At 40.6% G+C, this 17,916-nt stretch overlaps 4 protein-coding genes across 5 annotated transcripts in view; 2 read left to right on the top strand and 2 right to left on the bottom strand.

Annotated features, from left to right (window-relative positions):
- LOC118113339 (B-cell receptor CD22) overlaps positions 1–17,916 on the bottom strand; it is a 1,629,935-nt gene that overhangs the window by 1,466,677 nt on the left and 145,342 nt on the right. The gene's annotated exons all lie outside the window — the stretch shown is intronic.
- vsig10l (V-set and immunoglobulin domain containing 10 like) lies at positions 639–8,407 on the top strand. Of its 2 annotated transcripts, none has more exons than XM_035163029.1 (12): positions 639–861; positions 1,533–1,862; positions 2,249–2,521; positions 2,609–2,875; positions 3,251–3,496; positions 3,588–3,866; positions 6,219–6,311; positions 6,566–6,790; positions 6,891–7,010; positions 7,096–7,175; positions 7,751–7,837; positions 7,919–8,407. In XM_035163029.1, exons 1-12 carry the CDS (start codon positions 789–791, stop codon positions 7,991–7,993), a joined length of 2,148 nt encoding a protein of 715 aa, XP_035018920.1. In that variant the 5' UTR covers positions 639–788; the 3' UTR covers positions 7,994–8,407. The 2 variants fall into 2 exon arrangements, with proteins under 2 accessions (XP_035018920.1, XP_035018921.1); XM_035163030.1 differs by having other exon boundaries at positions 7,096–7,136.
- Positions 11,583–13,869, top strand: lim2.5 (lens intrinsic membrane protein 2.5). Its single transcript, XM_035163114.2, has 4 exons — positions 11,583–11,760; positions 12,830–12,979; positions 13,212–13,346; positions 13,749–13,869. The coding sequence occupies exons 1-4, from the start codon at positions 11,583–11,585 to the stop codon at positions 13,808–13,810; spliced, it is 525 nt and encodes a 174-aa protein (XP_035019005.1). The 3' UTR covers positions 13,811–13,869.
- On the bottom strand, positions 14,132–15,121 carry LOC118113385 (free fatty acid receptor 2). The gene has a single exon (XM_035163074.2). The coding sequence runs from the start codon at positions 15,119–15,121 to the stop codon at positions 14,198–14,200; it is 924 nt and encodes a 307-aa protein (XP_035018965.2). The 3' UTR covers positions 14,132–14,197.

Consider the following 17,916-nt stretch of genomic DNA (forward strand, 5'->3'; position numbering starts at 1 on the left):
AATAAACGTGTGAAAGTTATTTCTTTCATGTAGAGTAAATTCATCTGGAAGTCAACATTAAACATAAACATTAAAGAAATTATTTGAATAAAAAACTAAGCCGTCACATTGACCAAACGGAATACATGTACTGTATATATAAAGAAATGTAGAAACATAATAAAATAAATTAATACATGCAGAAGTGCATAAACATAAATATATGAATGAATAGGTGTAGAAATACATAAATGGAGAAACATGAATGGATTAATAAATGTAGAAATATATAAAGAGAATATAAATAAGAGATAAACTTAGAAAGAAAAAAACGTAGAAAAATATGAATAAATGTAGAAACACAAATTAATACGTAAATATATGAATACATGTAGAAATATAAGAAGAAATGAATGATTACATGTAGAAATAATATTTTACATCATCAAATAGCATCTATTTTATATATGTGTTTAGTTACTTATATCTGCATGTATTTATTTATGTATTTATACTTTACTTTTACGGACCAACATCGAGTTCCTGACATGGTAGAAATACTGTAATGTGTAGTAGTATGAGGGGCGTGGCCTCACGTGCACAATCAGGGCTTTGACTCAGCACAGGTGAGCTACATGCACGCGCCTGTCAGCTGCAGCTCGGGCGCGCGCAGGAGGACACACAGGTGGTTCAGTCTCTAATGTCTCAGACACGAAGGACAAACATTCACCAGCTGCGGAGTGTTAACGTGCAGGAGACACAAGTGATAAAACCCGTCTGTGTTCCCGGCTCTGTTGCTTCTTACCGACATGGCTTCTCTGGATCCATCTGGGAGGTTAACTGCAGTTTTTCTGGTCGTTTCACTGAGCTTCTCTTTTCAAGGTAAGACTCCACACTAACCTTCAGGTTTCCAACTTTGTTGCTGCTCTGCTGTTTGCTGCTTTTTCCTCCTGTTAATAAGAAAAACGCAGTGAATTCATTAGTCAGTGTGTGTGCGCCTCTTCCTGAGATTGTTCTCTTTTTGTAGATGATTCACGATGAACCATGGTAGTAATATTTATTTGTTTTAGGTACAAACAAAAGCAGAAAATAAACCTCTGTCATGTGTCAGCATTTTTTTTTGTGTGAACTGTTTTCAAATGTGTCCCTGTGGCCATCACATCTTTAGATTAGAGCTGGGACATATTCCATGTCATGATAAAACTGTTCATATGAGTCAAAAGATCAATAAGTATAATGATAAATGTCACAATATATTTAGGTTAGTAAGTTTAAAGACAGATTTTTGTTCCCGAGTGAAGGTTGTAGTTTGAAACTCTTCTTTATGAGCAGAGAATGAAAAACACTTGATTAACACGACGTAGACCAATTATGTGTTATACCTCCACATGCACAATGCATTTAAGCATTTTATCAATTTATATTTAACTTTCAACATATTGCTATTGCTGGAAAATATCTTACTTCATTGCACAGCGCTTTTTCAGAGAATTGATGACTTCATGATTTCATGTTTCCTCTCCAAACCTACTTACTGGGCTCCATGCTGACAGGTGCACACTGCAAACTGGTGGTTGCTCCTGTGGGCCCCACATGGGTGAATGCAAGAGCTGGCAGCAATGTGACTCTGGCTTTCCTCTTCAGTGGGGCCCCTGACCCAGTGGTCACCTGGTTTAAAGGAGCCTTGCCTGTCCTCACGTGGACCATTGGCTCCAGTGCTGCACCTGACATCGGTGAAAAATACAAGGAGGTGCTGAAGATCGAGAAGGATGGATCTCTTACCTTCGTGAATGTGCAGCTCGACCACGCCGGCAACTACACCATGGAACTGACAAAGTCTGGGCTGGCTAAAGCTGAGACCGCTTTCACTCTGAATGTGTTTGGTGAGTTTATAACTGGCTGATTTGGAGATGTGCTGCTGTCGTGTGGTGGAGGAGTTAATGGCTGTTTAAACCAACAGATGTATGAACCATCACATGTGTGTTAAATCTGCTTGTTCCACAGTTTATTTTGGTGTATGCACTTTTCAAAAGGGGAAATCTTGCATTGTAAGACAGAGTCTGCGTAGTAGCGATCGGAGGATAGGGTTGAAGCATCGACACGCGATCAGTCTTGGCTGTCAATCATGATGCTTAAGTTAAACATCAGGCCTTTGAAAGATTTGTCATCTTAATAAGATATTGCGGTTGTGCATTTAAAAGGAAAACAGGTTTGATAATCCTAATGATTTAAGTGCTTCTTCCTCCTTTCACCTTTTTCTCTCACACAGAAAACATCCAGAATGTGGAGCTGACCGTGCAGCCTGATTTACTCAAAGAGGGAATCGACCGCTTCCTCCTGCAGTACAGAGTGTTGAGAGGAGAGGTGGAGCAGCAGAGGTGGTTGTTCAACGGCACAGAGATAAAGACCAGCTCACACTACACGGTGAAGGACAGGAGCCTGGAGATCCTCAACCCAAACCGGAACGACACAGGACGGTACACAGTGGTGCTGAAGAACCCCCTGAGCCGCGTGGAAGCTCACCGGAACATCACCGTGCTGTGTAAGAACTTCGACATTATTCTTAACCTCATCCATCCATCATTATAGTTTCAGATAAATCTCCCTGATTCTTTGTGTTCTGCTGCAGATGGACCAGACGAGCCCAGACTCGAGGCCCGTCCAGCGAAGCCTTTCTACGTACCCGGGGACTCTCTGAGCCTCGTCTGCCAGGCGGGCGGATCCCCACGGCCCACTGCTACGTGGGTCTTTGGTGATCTGACCTTCCCTGACTCCCAAGATGGAGTCCTAAACCGAACAAATGTACAGATCAGCCAAGGAGGTGTTTATACCTGCAAGTTGACCAATCAGCAGACGAAAGAACAGCGACAGAAGAGCATGATTTTAAATGTTTATGGTAAAATAAAAGTTTTACTATTATGAGAAACAAAACATATTGAATTGGTCGATTTTATAATAAATTATTAAGGCTGTATTTTGCATGTTTTCATTTTACAATAATTTGTCCTTTATTGTTCTCAATCTAAGAGGAAAATCTGCTTTGGTTCTATCAGGAAGATTTAAAATGCAATTACTTGACCTTAAAATCTTGTTTGAGGTGTTTGCATTCGATCTGTAGGATTACAAAGTTGTCTATATTTGTTTATTTGCACATATAAAGATCTTTTGAATTATCAGGGTTCATCATCTGACTTTGTTCATGTTTGTCTAAATGTAAACATCAACCCAAACGTGAATAACTAAGTTTTCAATCAATTCTCCCTCTGAACAGAGAAGCCGTCGGGCGACCCAATATGTTCTGTGCAGTCGGTGAATGTGAACGCTGCCCTGCAGTATCACTGTCAGTGGCCGGGGGGAACGCCGCTGGCTCAGCTGTCTTTTCCAGAACTGAGCAACAGCAGCAGTGGAGCTGGAAACTTCAGCTTGACCGTCACCGCCTTGGCCAACTTAAACTGGAAAACTGTCACATGCATGGCGGTCCACCCAGTTGAACAGAATAAGTGCAATATTACAGCAAGTATGTTTAAGATGTTCCTTGGGTTATCAGTCGAGGATTTCCATTTCCATCTTAAAAACTAAAACTTCTGCAAAACCTTATCTTCCCGCAGGTCGTCCTGTGGAGTTCCTCCCAACTGTGAGAACCTCAATCGACTCTCAGGGCAAAATAGTGGTGGCTGTGCACTGTGTGAGCGACGCCTCGCCTCAGGCTGTGGTGTCATGGTCCAAAGGCAGCGAGGCCGTCGCCAACGGGGGAACACATGAGATCAGCAGTGACACCACACAGCTCAAGATTCGAGGTTACAATGTCAGCAACTTTGTCCAGCAGAAATACAGCTGCACCTGCCGCAACCCCCTGGGCAGCCAGAGGAGGGAAATACAGTTACAAGGTAGAGTATAGCTGCTCTTTGAAATGAACCAAGTTGTCAAAGACCATATATAAATACTTAAAGCTGAGTTTGGGATCTTCCCAAAGTTTACAAGCTAACAAACCGGTCATCAGATGAAAGATGAGGGTTGAAAAGATCTGCAACAAAAGTTTGTTTGTTTTTCTAATTGGTTTACCTCTAGTTTATTTCTAACTAGAAGATAAGTAGCATAAAATGGAAGTGTTCAAATAAAGCGTCAAAGTTGTACTTAAATACAGTACTTGAGCAAATGTTATCAGTTACTTTCCACCTCTGACAACGTGTGTGTGTGTGTATGTGTGTGTGTGTGTGTGTGTGTATGTGTGTGTGTGTGTGTGTGTGTGTGTGTGTGTGTGTGTGTGTGTGTGTGTGTGTGTGTGTGTGTGTGTGTGTGTGTGTGTGTGTGTGTGTGTGTGTGTGTGTGTGTGTGTGTGTAGAAATGTATTTTTATACTGTAGATTAAACTGCTGTTGGGCCATAATGCATTAAACGTGATACCATGAAATGGTGTGCCTTTCGGCATTCAATAAATTTGGTTATCAAAATAAAATATTAAATATTTATATTTTATTAATATTAAATAATAACTTTAATTGATTAAAGTTACCTCGGGGCACCACCCAATTTATTGATTAAGTCTCATAAAGGTACTAACTACAAATTTGGAACTCTGATTAACAATTAAATTAATAACTATAACCAAAATTACCATATAGATAGTTAGCTAAGTTGAAGGATACGGAGTTCTTGACAGTGTAGAGGTTGGCAAAATTCACTTATGCAACATTAATGAAAAAACATTTGTGAAAGAAAACATTTATTATGAATATAATAAAGTATAAAAACACAAATTACTAACGGTGTAATTACTAAACAAAGATAGGTGTGTGTGTGTGTGTGGTGGGGTGTGTGTGTGTGTGGGGGTGGGTGTGTGTGTGTCGGTGTGAGCCAGCGTGCTTTCAAAATGGCGGCTGGCCAAAGAGATAACACCCTCCCCCCTATTGGAATGTTTATGACCTGTAGAGATAATTAGGTGAAGAGTTATGCGTGTGTCTGTGTGTGTGCCAAATTAGAGAAAGTTGCTAGATGCATGCACGGAAGGACCCAAGAGCATAACTAACATTAACTTTCTCAACAACTTGTAACCACAATATCACAACACCACAAATCAAACTTATAAACATCATACAGAATCGAATAAACAGTCTTGCTTAGCCTAGTATAATTATTAAGCCCAGTTGTGTTACCCGTCCGTGGAAAGGGGAAAAAGGAAGTTGCTGTGCAGTTCTAAGTCCTGTGAAGTCGTCGACTGGTTTGTGGCTCCTGCCTTAGTGATTCTGTTGAGCTGTGCAGCTCAGTTGCTGGCTGAAGTTTGCAAGCAGGACATCGAGTCGCTGCTTGAAGGGTTGGTAGAGCTTGGAGTGCAAAGAGGTTTCCTTGGTGAGATGAGCTGGAAGCTGCACCTTTGTGCTCCTCTCGAAGAGTTGGATGGGAAGAGAAGATGTGAGCTGGAGAAGCCAGGCTTCTTCCCTCGGCGATGCAGGAAAAGAGGCTCGACAGCCTTCCCTCCTGTAGAAGGATTGTAGGAAGAGAGAGAAAATAGGGGGAACAGGCCTTATATTGGCCCGGTGACCTCACAGGTCATGGGGTCCAGAGTGACCAATGGGAGTTGAAACCTGTGTCCCTGGGGGGGTTTTCACACCTCTGTGTGACGTTGATGCCCTCTGGGAGACTGAGTCCTGGAGGGGCATGCGGCTTCAGGCTTTTGACTGAACATGGAGGCCGCACTTTGGTTTCCCATAAAAACCATGTCCCAACACTGCTGTATATAAACTACACAAATGTAGCTATAGGAATGAGCTACAACATTATAATGCTGCCTATAAATGAAGTGGTCAGTAATTTGACTTCTATTATTCTAGATGATACAACTGAAACAATAAGTCAGTTTGTAGATCAAAAGAAATGTATCCTTTTAAAATGTAAAATTTCCAAAGTTTCAAATTGTAAATAATTTTCTTCTGTAGGAAATCTGTAGGAAAGGCATTTTTCTCAGACATTTTTTTGACCAAACCTGAGATTAATCAATTTAGAAACGAGTAAATAGCAGATAATGAGGTAATAATACAAATAGTTAAAAGTAACATTTCTCCTTCTACATTTAATATACAGTAGTGCAGTGTCTGTTCAAAAGACACAATGGCCCCTCAGTCAGAGAGCCAAGTCATACCTGAGGTTACTTTTCCCTTTAAACAAAGCTCTCCAGTCTTAGTGAACCTTCAGCCCCCGTCCTCTCCTGATGTGCCCACACGTTCACAATCCCTCTTTCTCCAGGACCGTCGATCTCAGATTTCAGTTTGTTCCCGAATCCCGAAGGAACCGTCGTCACATTGACCTGGGAGGTCCTGCCCACCTCCATCGTTACAGGTAAAGCAGTAAGAAGGACCCAGGGTTGATTCTAAAACACTACACACAAACACGCTGTTCTCACTCTGAATCAGATTTGCTGACCTTTACGAATTCAAACACGGGGTTGAAAACAGAAACTGTTCACAGGAGATAGGGGCGTAAATATTGTCATGGGTGAAACCACCAGCTGAACTAAAGTACTGTGAAAAGCAAATGTCACTTTTTGTTGTGTCCTCCTTCCAAACTGAATTGCTTGTGCTTTTTCTGCGAAGGGTTCGACATACAAGTGAAAGGACCAAACCTCCCGAGCGAAAAGCGTAATGGCACCGAATCGAGAGGCGCCTCAGACGGATATCGCACCATCCAGCGGAAACCTGGCTCGGCTCGGAGCGCAGACGTCTTGGCCCTCGATCCAAACTTGTCGTACCGGTTTCGAGTCATCCCCCGAGCTCGTATGACGGAGGGGGAGCCTTCTGAGGTCCACCGACTCGGCCCAGGTAGGGTTACGTTTTGAGAACCAGATTCCCCTCCACGGGGTTGGGGACGAAGCAGCAGTTGTAAAATCATTGGTGACTCTCTGTGCTGTTGATAATGTAGGAGAAGGGCTGAGTGGTCCTGCCATCGCTGGGATCGCAGCTGGGATCCCCTGCAGCCTTCTCTTCCTGGTCATGCTGGGCGGCTCCATCTACCTGTGCGTCAAATGCAACATGGACAAAAGTAGGTGCAAGGAAAAACGGGACATAGTTTTCTTTACATGCTGTGATAAATGGTTTTGACACTTTATTTTTTGTGTGTTTTCTAGGTCGGCCAGCGAGATACCCGGTGTCCAGAGCCGCCGAGAAGGTTAAAATCACTGACATAAGTAGAATGGCAAGACCAGCGGTATATAAATGCCCCGAATCCACATCATGATCACAAAAGCACAAGACGGCAGCAATCGTACTCCAGGATGTTTTAGCTTAATTTTTGTACAACAGGAGTTGGTGGAGATGCCATCATCCATCTTTATTATACAGTCTATGGTTTTGCTGATAAACATCCAAGTGCTGAAGTATCGATCTTTACATTTCAGATCAGGCAAAAATGCAGGTTTTCAAATATTGATACACAACAACAAATTCAAGCTTTAAAGCTGCAAAAGTCAATATTTTCTGCTGCACCAAATTTCACATATGCATAGATATCAGTTCTTTAAATATACCTGTATATCTTTCAATGTTAGAGAGCGTAGTATTCAGTAGTTTTCACCTAATCCTGCTAACAAACCAATGGTCACAGGGTGAAAACATAATCTCCTTGGCAGAGGTTATACATGATAAGGAGTTTATTAGCTTGGCTTCAATATCAACCATTGATGGGGGCCTTGTGGATCGTGAAATATAAACCACACAGTAAATGTCAAGCATCAGATTCTTTAGCATGTTCTGCTATGACTTAGTTTCTATCTGTCTCAACAGGTCATAACAACCCAGTCAGAGATGACTCCTCATCACCTGCTGACAGGAGGACTGAAGTCTCCCCCTGATTACAACAAACTACAGCAGGTAGTTTTGAATCTATCAAAACACGTTGCTTCTTCTTTGTTGATTCCCAGTTAACGATGAAACTTTTGTGTTTTCTCTCAGACTCCCTCTGAACGATCGGTGGCTCTCCCCACATTCGTCCCCCCGCCGCCCGTCAGAGTCGCCACAACTGTCTGAACTTAGCATTTGTGTTGATGTGTTTATTAATTCTGTACAGCATTCTTTATTTTTAATTTTTAATTTTAATCATAAGATTTGTATATATTTATCGTTCCTTTAACTGATTTAAATTTCCATTTTGTCGCAATATTTATTGTATTATTGATGTAAGTGTTTAAGTTATGTCTGTATCTGTTATTAAGGACAACTTGTCTCCCTCCTATTTACCACAACTTAACATGTTACCAGGATATAATTCAAAACACAACTTAACTCATGTCACTGAATATGTTTTATCAGCAAAATGTCCTCTTTTTTTTTTTATATACTTTTTTTTATTGAATTGCATGTTAAATCAATGTATTACTTCACATTTTATATTCTGTTTAAACATGTAGGATGCTCAAATAAATCCTCATTTAAACAGTTTCATATCTTTTCCCACGTGTACTTTATTTAATAGTTTTTCAATACAAACCAATGTAAGCCATTGACATTGAGCATGATTTGTGGATGTGCAGCTTTTTGTTATATTTGTGGAGTTTAATACAATCTTTAGTTTCCTTCGGGACTACAGGTTGAACAGTTTGGGGACATGTTGTGTGTTGAGTCAGATAAAGTGACAGTACAGGTTTGACCACACATGGGGGGGGGGAAAAGCAGAGATTGCAGAAAACGCTGTATCAACCAACCCCCTCCTTGTCTGATACGGCTGTTTGTGAACTAGGCTAAAACAAAGTTTACACTCCAAGTAGCCGTCATAACGTATTCAGACGTATAAGTTCAGACTTGTAACAAGCTTCATTTGATTATTTTAACATAAATAAAATCAGTGAGAAGCCTGCTCCTCCCTGCCTCCTTGTTTTGGGAGTTGAAGTGATGAATAACACAAGGAAGCAAGATGGTGAGCGACGTCCCCTCTCAACCATAATGGTTGTTGCCAAAACAAAGGATCATATCAAGTGTTGGCCTTTTAAGATGAGGTCACACACTGAGCCCTAGGTGGCGCTGTTGACTTCTGCCTGCTCAGACTCTTCTCTACTTATTTGTTCAGTTGATCTTTTGACCAAAATCCACTAGTATTTTAATACAAGTCAATACGAAGAAGCCACATGTTTGATTCTGACTTAGAGAATATACGAATATATATTAGTATGCATACTATATATTAATGCCAAATCATTTTAAAAGCTCAAAAATAAATAAGTTCACTATCAATTATTAATTAACATCAGGATCACAGTGATCGGTAAGTATTTTAGAACCAGGATTATATAACACTTGTCTATAATCTTAATTTCTTAACTAAATATTTTAGGTATACTTATTTTAAGGTATAAATGATTTATGTTACTGTTACAGTTACAATAAAACAAAGGTTAAATTTAGAATTCTGGTCAAAAATGCTTATTTATATCTTTAGGTGCTGGTTTTAAATAATATAACTTTATTTGTATTGCGCTTATCCAAACAAGGTTACAAAGTGCTTCACAAAATCCATGGCAAAAAATGAATGAACCAAAATAAAAAGTATTCAACTACACATCATAGACTTTTTCCATTAGATTTAACATGGTTACCTAATTATTACATATTGTAAATAGTGTATGTGTCAATTTTTATCTGCAGTATTGCTGCAATGTTTCCATCTATACATATTTATGGTGAACTCTGTTTCATTTTAATAAGCAGCCCTGTAGTCATGTGTCTGCTCTAAGCGTGTGTGTGTGTGTGTGTGTGTGTGTCACCCTGAAAGAAAGTGTGCATTTCAGCATGTTCCATTGACCACAGCAGTACTGCATGCCTTTGCACATCCACAGTTCCAGAACGCCTGAGAGAACAACAGACGAGCACTGCGCTGCGGCGGCGGCCTCGCATCCCAGAACCCTACCCCATCCCCCAACACCACCACCCCTCCCCTTATGCCCCTGACCCCCCAAAATACTCCCATGCAGTCCGGTGTGAAAGAGTCACGTGGCCTTTGGCCCAGCAGCTCAAGTGCATTTGTTCTGTGCTGATTGTTTTAAAGGATTTTGCCTCCATCAACAGAAAAGTGGAGAGGATAACTTTTTGGAATCCAGCCTAGGGCTTCCTCTTTGACGTTCCGCTCACTCCCGGCTTGCACTCTCTCTCTCTCTCACTCTTTCCCTGAGGAAAGGCTGACACTTAAGAGGATTGATATATCCTGAGGAATTCAGGTAAGATGATGCTGGCCCTTTTGTGAATGGCTGATGCCACATCAATGATAAAGAATAGGGAGTAAAATAACAAAGTAGATATCACGCTGACCAGGGGGTGCATGTGGCACAGGTGGGCCGAGAGGGTCTCCACAATGGGACAGTGATAAGCTTTCAGGATTTTAGTTCAAATCATTCGTGTTTTGGTTAAAAGTGGTTGATTTTCTTTTCAATTTTCCAGGTTCCATTCATGAGTGGTGATAAATATATGGTTTTCTGACTCTCCACCCATGAGTGTGGATGGTGGTTGTCTCTAATGTTTGATTTCTGCTGCTGTGGTTTACATCACATCATCGTTGTTGTTGTTGTTGTTGTTGTCGTCAAACGCTACACAGGGAAACAGGATTTATCCTCGAGGATTTGGACAAAATTTCCAAAGATCTGCTTCTGCCATTGTCTTTTCTTTGAAACAATTCAATCTAACACAAGGCTCCGGTTGTATCAGCCACCAGCATCTCTCACAGAATTATTAGTTGTGTGTGAGTTGATGTTCCCAGGTCCTTTTCTGACGTTTTGTGTGGTTGGCTGAGAACATTTACATATCTGGGATTTGTGCCGCAGGGGGTATAAAAACAAAACACATGATTTTATTGTGGTTGGTTTGATTACTCTGTCCAGTAGCTCTCATGACGACCTATGTGCCTCCTTGTTTTGTGGATAACTGCATAGTCGAAATATTGTGAGTAGGAAAGTCTCACGTAGTGTTTCACGTAGTTTTAACCAAGGCTTTGCTCTATTCAAGATTCCCTGTCATTAATTTCATTATTTACACGTGTGCTTTTCCTGCTGTGACGTGTCAAAAGGCCTAAAGAAAGACTATAGCTCTACCCCATGTATCTGCAGGCAGAAAGAGGAAGTGTAAATGTTTCTCAGAGTCAGTATTCGTAGCTGATCTGATTCTTCACCTTCTCACAAATGGTCCATAGGACGGAGTCGCTTCAGTCTTTGGGGAAATGTGGTTGTATAAATTCTACACTGTTTCCTATAGGTCAAATAATAATGAAGATGCTGTGGGCTGGGCAGAATGCTGGCTTAAGAGCCCAGCCCATGTTGCGTGAATAGAAACAGGTGATCTTCCCTTCATCGGATATTTATTACATGCAGCTCCAAGATAATCCCTCAATATCCCCTGTGCCACATGTTACCATCATCACAGCAGAATGCATGTGGCAGCTCTACATACATCAGGCTTTTCCTGCCTTTGCATCAAAGCATTTCTGTTTCCGTCATCATTTTCCTTCTGAATAAAGATTACAATTAAAGCTCAATCAAGTTATTTTTGCTTCATTACCACAAGGTCACAACTGAGACTTCTTATTTTCTCTTTTTGAACAGTGCATAAAGCCTTAGCCGCTGTCATAGTGTCACTCATGATGTACAGCTTCATGGGAGGGGGCCTGTTTTGTGCCATCGTGGGGAACATCTTGCTGGTGGTCTCCACAGCCACAGACTACTGGATGCAGTACCGTCTGTCCGGCAGCTTCGCCCATCAGGGCCTGTGGAGGTACTGCATGTCTGGAAAGTGCTACATGCAGACTGACAGCATTGGTAAGTGGTGAAATACCTTCTTGGAATTCCCTCAGATCTTACAGGACAACACGTCTGAATGCAATTATGATTATGTTCCGCCCTTACTTTAAAGGTACATCAATAATTTGTAGGTGACTCTTGTGGGTTAAGGCATGCTGGTGCTTTAAGCTACAGGCTAGTGGCAGCATGCTAACATGGTCACATATCAATGCTAACGTGCAGACTAGAATTTTTATCATGTTTACAAACATAGTTTAGCGTGTTATCAGGCTAAAAGTTAGCTAAGCTAGCAAGTAGTACAAGAACAAAAGTACAGAGGTGGGGGATGGGCATGTATTATGTTTGCAGGTATCTCTTCTTTAACCCCAAAAAATTTGACAAATTGGAGAAAAGTTCACTTGAATTATTAGAATTCACGAATGTCTGAACCAGGTTTCATGGTAATCTGTTAACAGCAATCTAATAGATGTCGAGGTGTTTCACCGAAAAAACAGAAAACAATGGAAAAGTGATTACAATTCATGACTAATCAATTTTATAGTCACATGTGTGACTATTATCAAAATTACTGCATTATAAGAGTACTCTTAATAAGAAATATGTAAATAATTAAGAGTTTGCATTTCACTCATAAAATAAGATGCAACTTACTGTCAAACATCCTGATTCTCAACATGTGGGTTTGTCATTGAATTGACCGATAAGTGTGTCATATTATTTTAACTTTATTAACATCCCTCGTGATTATTTAACAATACCTTTTGAATAAAGAGATAAATACACAGTGCAATATTCTCATGTAGGCTCAATTAAAAAGGTTCAAGCAACTAAATTTGGAATCCTGTGTGGTAGTGAGGACAGTAGAGGGTAAAATGCAGAAACGTATTGTACGATCCACTGAAATCTGAAAATGTAACACGTTATGTAGAGCAACATGTCTGAGTTCATGTGTAAGGGGTCAGTGTAGGAGGCAGATTCATTCCCATCATGATTTTCACTTTGGAATTAAAATGTTTGTAATTTTTGAATTCCTCTCCCTGCACTTATCCTCACAGTGTTCTCTTTTTCTCGTCTTACTCCTCCTCAGCCTACTGGAATGCCACCCGTGCTTTCATGATCCTCTCTGCCATGTCATGCTTTGCCGGCATCATTGCGGGAATCCTCTCCTTTGCCCACTTCTCAGCCTTTGAGAGGTTCAACCGCTCATTTGCTGCTGGGATCATGTTCTTTGTGTCCAGTGAGTCCGAGTTGCAGTAACCAAATATTGTCATAAAATGTTTTTTTTTTTTTTGCAACATCACATCGGGCATGAATGACGTGTTTTGTGGTGAATTTGAATATCATGGACAGTAACAGTCCAGTCGGCCTGTTGCAGAAACTATGGGTGCACAGTGTGAACTTCACCTGAAATGACCCTTGTGAAACAGGAACTCATTTTAATAAGTTTCTCTCTCTGCCCACAATGCCAGCTCTCTTCGTTTTGCTTGCAATGGCCATTTACACCGGGGTGACGGTGAACTTCCTGGGAAAGCGTTTTGGTGACTGGCGCTTTTCCTGGTCCTACATACTAGGTTGGGTGGCGCTGCTCATGACCTTCTTTGCAGGTTTGTTCCAATAAACAGGAAAAAGAAAATGAAATGACGTGAAATGAAGTCGACTTTACTGTAATTACTGTTTCTTGCTGATAGTCAATAGTCACTTTGAACTCTTATATAATTATAACACAGTTAGCGCAAACTAAGGAACACTGTTCATGAAAAAGAAATGATGACATTAAAAAACACATTTTTTCCCCAAAGCTTTATTCACAACAATTGTAAAAGAGGCTTTTGAAAATGCACTCGATATATTTTCAATATATACATATATTTTCAAACTCACACAATAAGCTTCAGATATACTGGATAACTAAAAAATAAGAAACATTGTCTTAAAAAAAAAATCTGTGCGACTATCTTGTTCTTGACATATCTGTGTGCTGACTTTTGTATTGTTTTTTGTTGCAGGTATATTCTACATGTGTGCCTACAGAATGCATGAGTGCAGAAGAGTGGCTGGCCCGCGTTAAAGTAAACACAAACTACTGTGTCAAGGGCGCAAATGATGTCAATTCCCATAAAAATAGAGAACTTACTGTAAAATAATAAAATTTGGAATTTGCATATCCAAATAAAATGTCTCTTTATTTTGTATTAAAAGGGTCTACATTGTTTTCGAAAGCAACACAGTCACTTTCAACAGGATCAGATCACACTTCAGATTTTTTAAGACATTGTTTTATAAAGATATATAAATGTGAAATTTAAGCTTGAGTTAAAACAACTTCTGAAGCATTTGGTACTTCTTGCCCAATGTTGGGTAGGATTGGCTCCAGGATAAACGGTAGAGGTAATAGATGGATAATGAATGGAATAATATACAGTACAATAATATCATTAAAGCTGGACAGTGTCTTTTACCCTGGGTTAGAGCCTGTGCCCAGCCTTTGTAACTCTGAAACAGTGAGTCTACGTTTCCTGAAAATTGACTTTTTACTGTTGCAGTGGAAGCTAGAGGAAGAAAAGTAGAAGATGATGGGATCAATGCAGGTGTTGAAGGTGCTAAGCAGCAAAACGTAGTACCTCCATTCTGGGCTCTTACCCTCAATGAAACCCACTAAATGAGAGATATTGTATGGTAGCACGCAAATGAGGAACACGGCTAGAGTCCCCAAGGCCATACCGATGGCTTTCTGCTTCTGTATGCGGGATATCCTGGGGCGGCTGTACACGATCAAGATGCATTGCACGTAGCAGTAAACACAGATTACAAGAGGTACAAGGCAGAAAACAATGAAAAACTCCAAACGTATCGGGAGGAGGACATCCAGCTGCTTCTCCGTAAAGTTCTCATAGCAAACATGAACATTGTCATCAGGGGTTTCGCTGGCCAGGGATGGGTGGTGCACGGTGATGATAGTGATACTGCAGTTTGCTAAGGAGATCAGCCAAATGACTGCCCCCATCACTACTGCATACACAGGTTTGTGCAGCCGATGATAGGTGATAGGGAAGGCGAGTGCAATGTAGCGAACCAGACTGACAGCCATCAGTAACAAGGAGCTGGTGTAGATGGTGGAGAAGAAGATGAAGGAGGTGAGGGAGCACAGGAAGTCGGGCAGATTCCATGTCATGCCTGACGACGTGGCCTCGTACATCTTGAGAGGAAGGATGATCAAGAAGAGCAGGTCGGAGACGGTCAGATTGAGTAGCAGGATGTCTGTTGGATTTGCCTTGACATGGATCTTGACACTGAAGGCATAGAGAGCCAGGAGGTTGGCTGGGAAGCCAATCATGAAGGTAATTATGTACACCGAGAGAATCACCTCGCTGCTCACCATTGTCTACGGACCTGAACCAAAGGAAGTGAACAAACATCAATCAAAATGTAGGAATGATAGGCTGCATATGAAAATGTTAAATACTTTACTTCTGATTTAAACTGAAGGGCTATTTGTACGTTTCTCAGCCACCGAACATGGTGTCTTGTCAGGTGTGGACGGTGTTGACGATTGCTCCTAGTTGCATTTAAAAGGTTATTCACAGAACATGAACAGCTACTTCTTGCAGGTTGACTGGATGCGTGACTCGCTAACAAAAAGTTATGAGACGGGCTTGCGTGATTGGACCTAGATGGTTAGCATGCTATGTTCAGTAGAAGTAAATAAATGCAAAAAATGTGTTGATAAGGTAAACATACATCTACTTACCTAACAGAAGATGTTTTAGAAATGTTAAGGTTTCAAGGAAGAAACAACTAGAGTTGTATTTTTTTTTTTTCTTGCTGTGCCTCGTGCTTTCAAAGATGAGCTGATATAAAATGATATCCGCAAAGAGGTGAGTCGCACTCCAGCCCAGAGTCAAATTTATTGTATATGGAGCCACGAGCCGACACCAGTTGGTTAATCTTTAATAAAATGCAAAACAGCAGGTTCATTTTGACGTTCATACGTGTTAATAAAGAACCTCCTCCCACTACATAAACTCTAAACATGATAATTAGGTTTGGATTTCATCAGGCCTACGCGATAAATTAAGATAAACAGATTATTTTTCCACATGGAGAATCGAATTAGGACATCTCTCTCTGCAGTTCCGTCATTTTAATATTGGTTTCGCTTCCTGATAGCACTGTCTACATTAGCATCAGTTTCACTGCAACAGGGAATAAACATGGCCGACTCCAACAGTTCTGAGCATGTAATTCAAGTCAATACTGCTCTTAGGCTGCAACTACTACAAGGAGCTTATTGTATGAAGCAGCAGCAGCAGAAGATGTCCTAAGATCAGCAGTTCATGTATTGCACATCAAAGCAATACACTTGTGCAGTAAAAGGTTTCATCACTCAGTGCTCTCCATTGTTCAATTACTGTTTCTGTTCTTAAATCTTACATGGTGACAGATGGAGTTTATGTTTTCAGGTGTTTAGAGGCTTCTCTTCTGTCTTGTTGTCACTGAGAAATCAGTCCCACCATGAGGCCTGTTTAACAGCTGATCCAGAGCTTTCTATCGTATCCGGGATCTTCCTCAGCAGGTTGATGTCTGTGTGATGAATGGGGATCTACTGAGGATTGCTGATTGTCTGTGCTTCTGGTACAATTCACCAAATCAGCTCTGCATTGAGGAATAAATGAAGATTACATCAGTAAATTAATTGCAAACTCACTTTTTATTGATTACATTTCATCAAACAATGTACATATGGCTTCATATTTATGACTTTCTGTATAAGTAGTAAATAGTAATGAACAGCGTTGGCAATGTTTAGATTTTTTTGAGCGCAATATGTCTCCGAGCTAAAGAAGGAGCCCTGGCCTCCCTCATAAAACGTTACATAACTTGTGCCCCTCGGCTTTCTTTGCATTCTCTCCCTTCACGTTTTGTCCTGCCACCTGGAGCCTCTTCAGCACCGACTGACGGGCATCTTCATTCTTCACCGAGTCCATCTGTTCTCTGTCTGCCAAGATCTCCTCCACCCAGTCCAGGTAAGCCTCGAGTAACCCAAGGTCATCAGCAAAGTTTCCAATAATCTTTCGTCCTGGTCGACTTGGCCTCAGATCCTGTTGTTGTTGTTGTCGTCATCATACTCAAAAGCTACACAGTTCATAAGACAAAGCTGCAGTTGTATCAGCATCTCTCACAGAATTGTTAGTTGTTTGTGAGTTGATGTTCCCAGGTCATTTTCTGATTAATGTTTTGTGTGGTTGGCTGAGGAAATTTACATATCTGTGATTTGTGCCGCAGGGGGTATAAAAACAAAACACATGTTGTTATTAGTGGATTTTATTGTGGTTGGTTTGATTACTCTGTCCAGAAGCTCTCATGACGACCTCTGTGTACAAACACAAAAGTACAGAAGTGGAGAATGGGCTTGTATTATTTTTGCAGGTATCTCTTCTTCAACAGAATAAATTTACACAGTACCCAAATATCACATCGGGCATGAATGACGTGTTTTGTGGTGAATTTGAATATCATGTACAGTAACAGTCCAGTCGGCCTGTTGCAGAAACTATTGGTGCACAGTGTGAACTTCACCTGAAATGACCTTTGTATTACAGACTGTCGCTTTTCCTGGTCCTACATACTGGGATGGGTCCAATACACAGGTGCAGTCAACTTCACTGTAATAACTGTTTCTTGCTGATAGTTGTTGTGCAATTGATACATTAAACATGACACCATTAAATGGTGTGCCTTTCGGCATTCAATACATTTGGTTATGAAAATGAATATTGAACATTAATATTAAAAATATGAATATTAAATAATAACTTGAATTGATTAAAGTTACCTCAGGGCACCACCCTTCAAAGGAAGGGAAAAGATAGCAAATGTATTGATTGTGTACAAATTTGGAACTCTGAGTAACAATTAATTCATAACTATAAACAAAATTACCATATAGATAGTTAGCAAAGTTGTAGGATATAGAGTTCTTGACAGTGTAGACATTGGCAAAATTTACACTTGTGCAACATTCATTAAAACAACATTTGTGAAAGAAAAGCATTTATTTTGAAGATAATAAAGTATAAAAACACAAATTACTAAAGGTACTTACTATATACAGATGTGTATGTGAGTATGCGTGTCTGTGTGTGTGAGTGTGCTTTCAAAATGGCAGCAGGCCAC

The sequence above is a fragment of the Hippoglossus stenolepis genome, chromosome 8 (genome assembly GCF_022539355.2).
Source record: "Hippoglossus stenolepis isolate QCI-W04-F060 chromosome 8, HSTE1.2, whole genome shotgun sequence".
Taxonomy (NCBI): Eukaryota; Metazoa; Chordata; class Actinopteri; order Pleuronectiformes; family Pleuronectidae; genus Hippoglossus; species Hippoglossus stenolepis.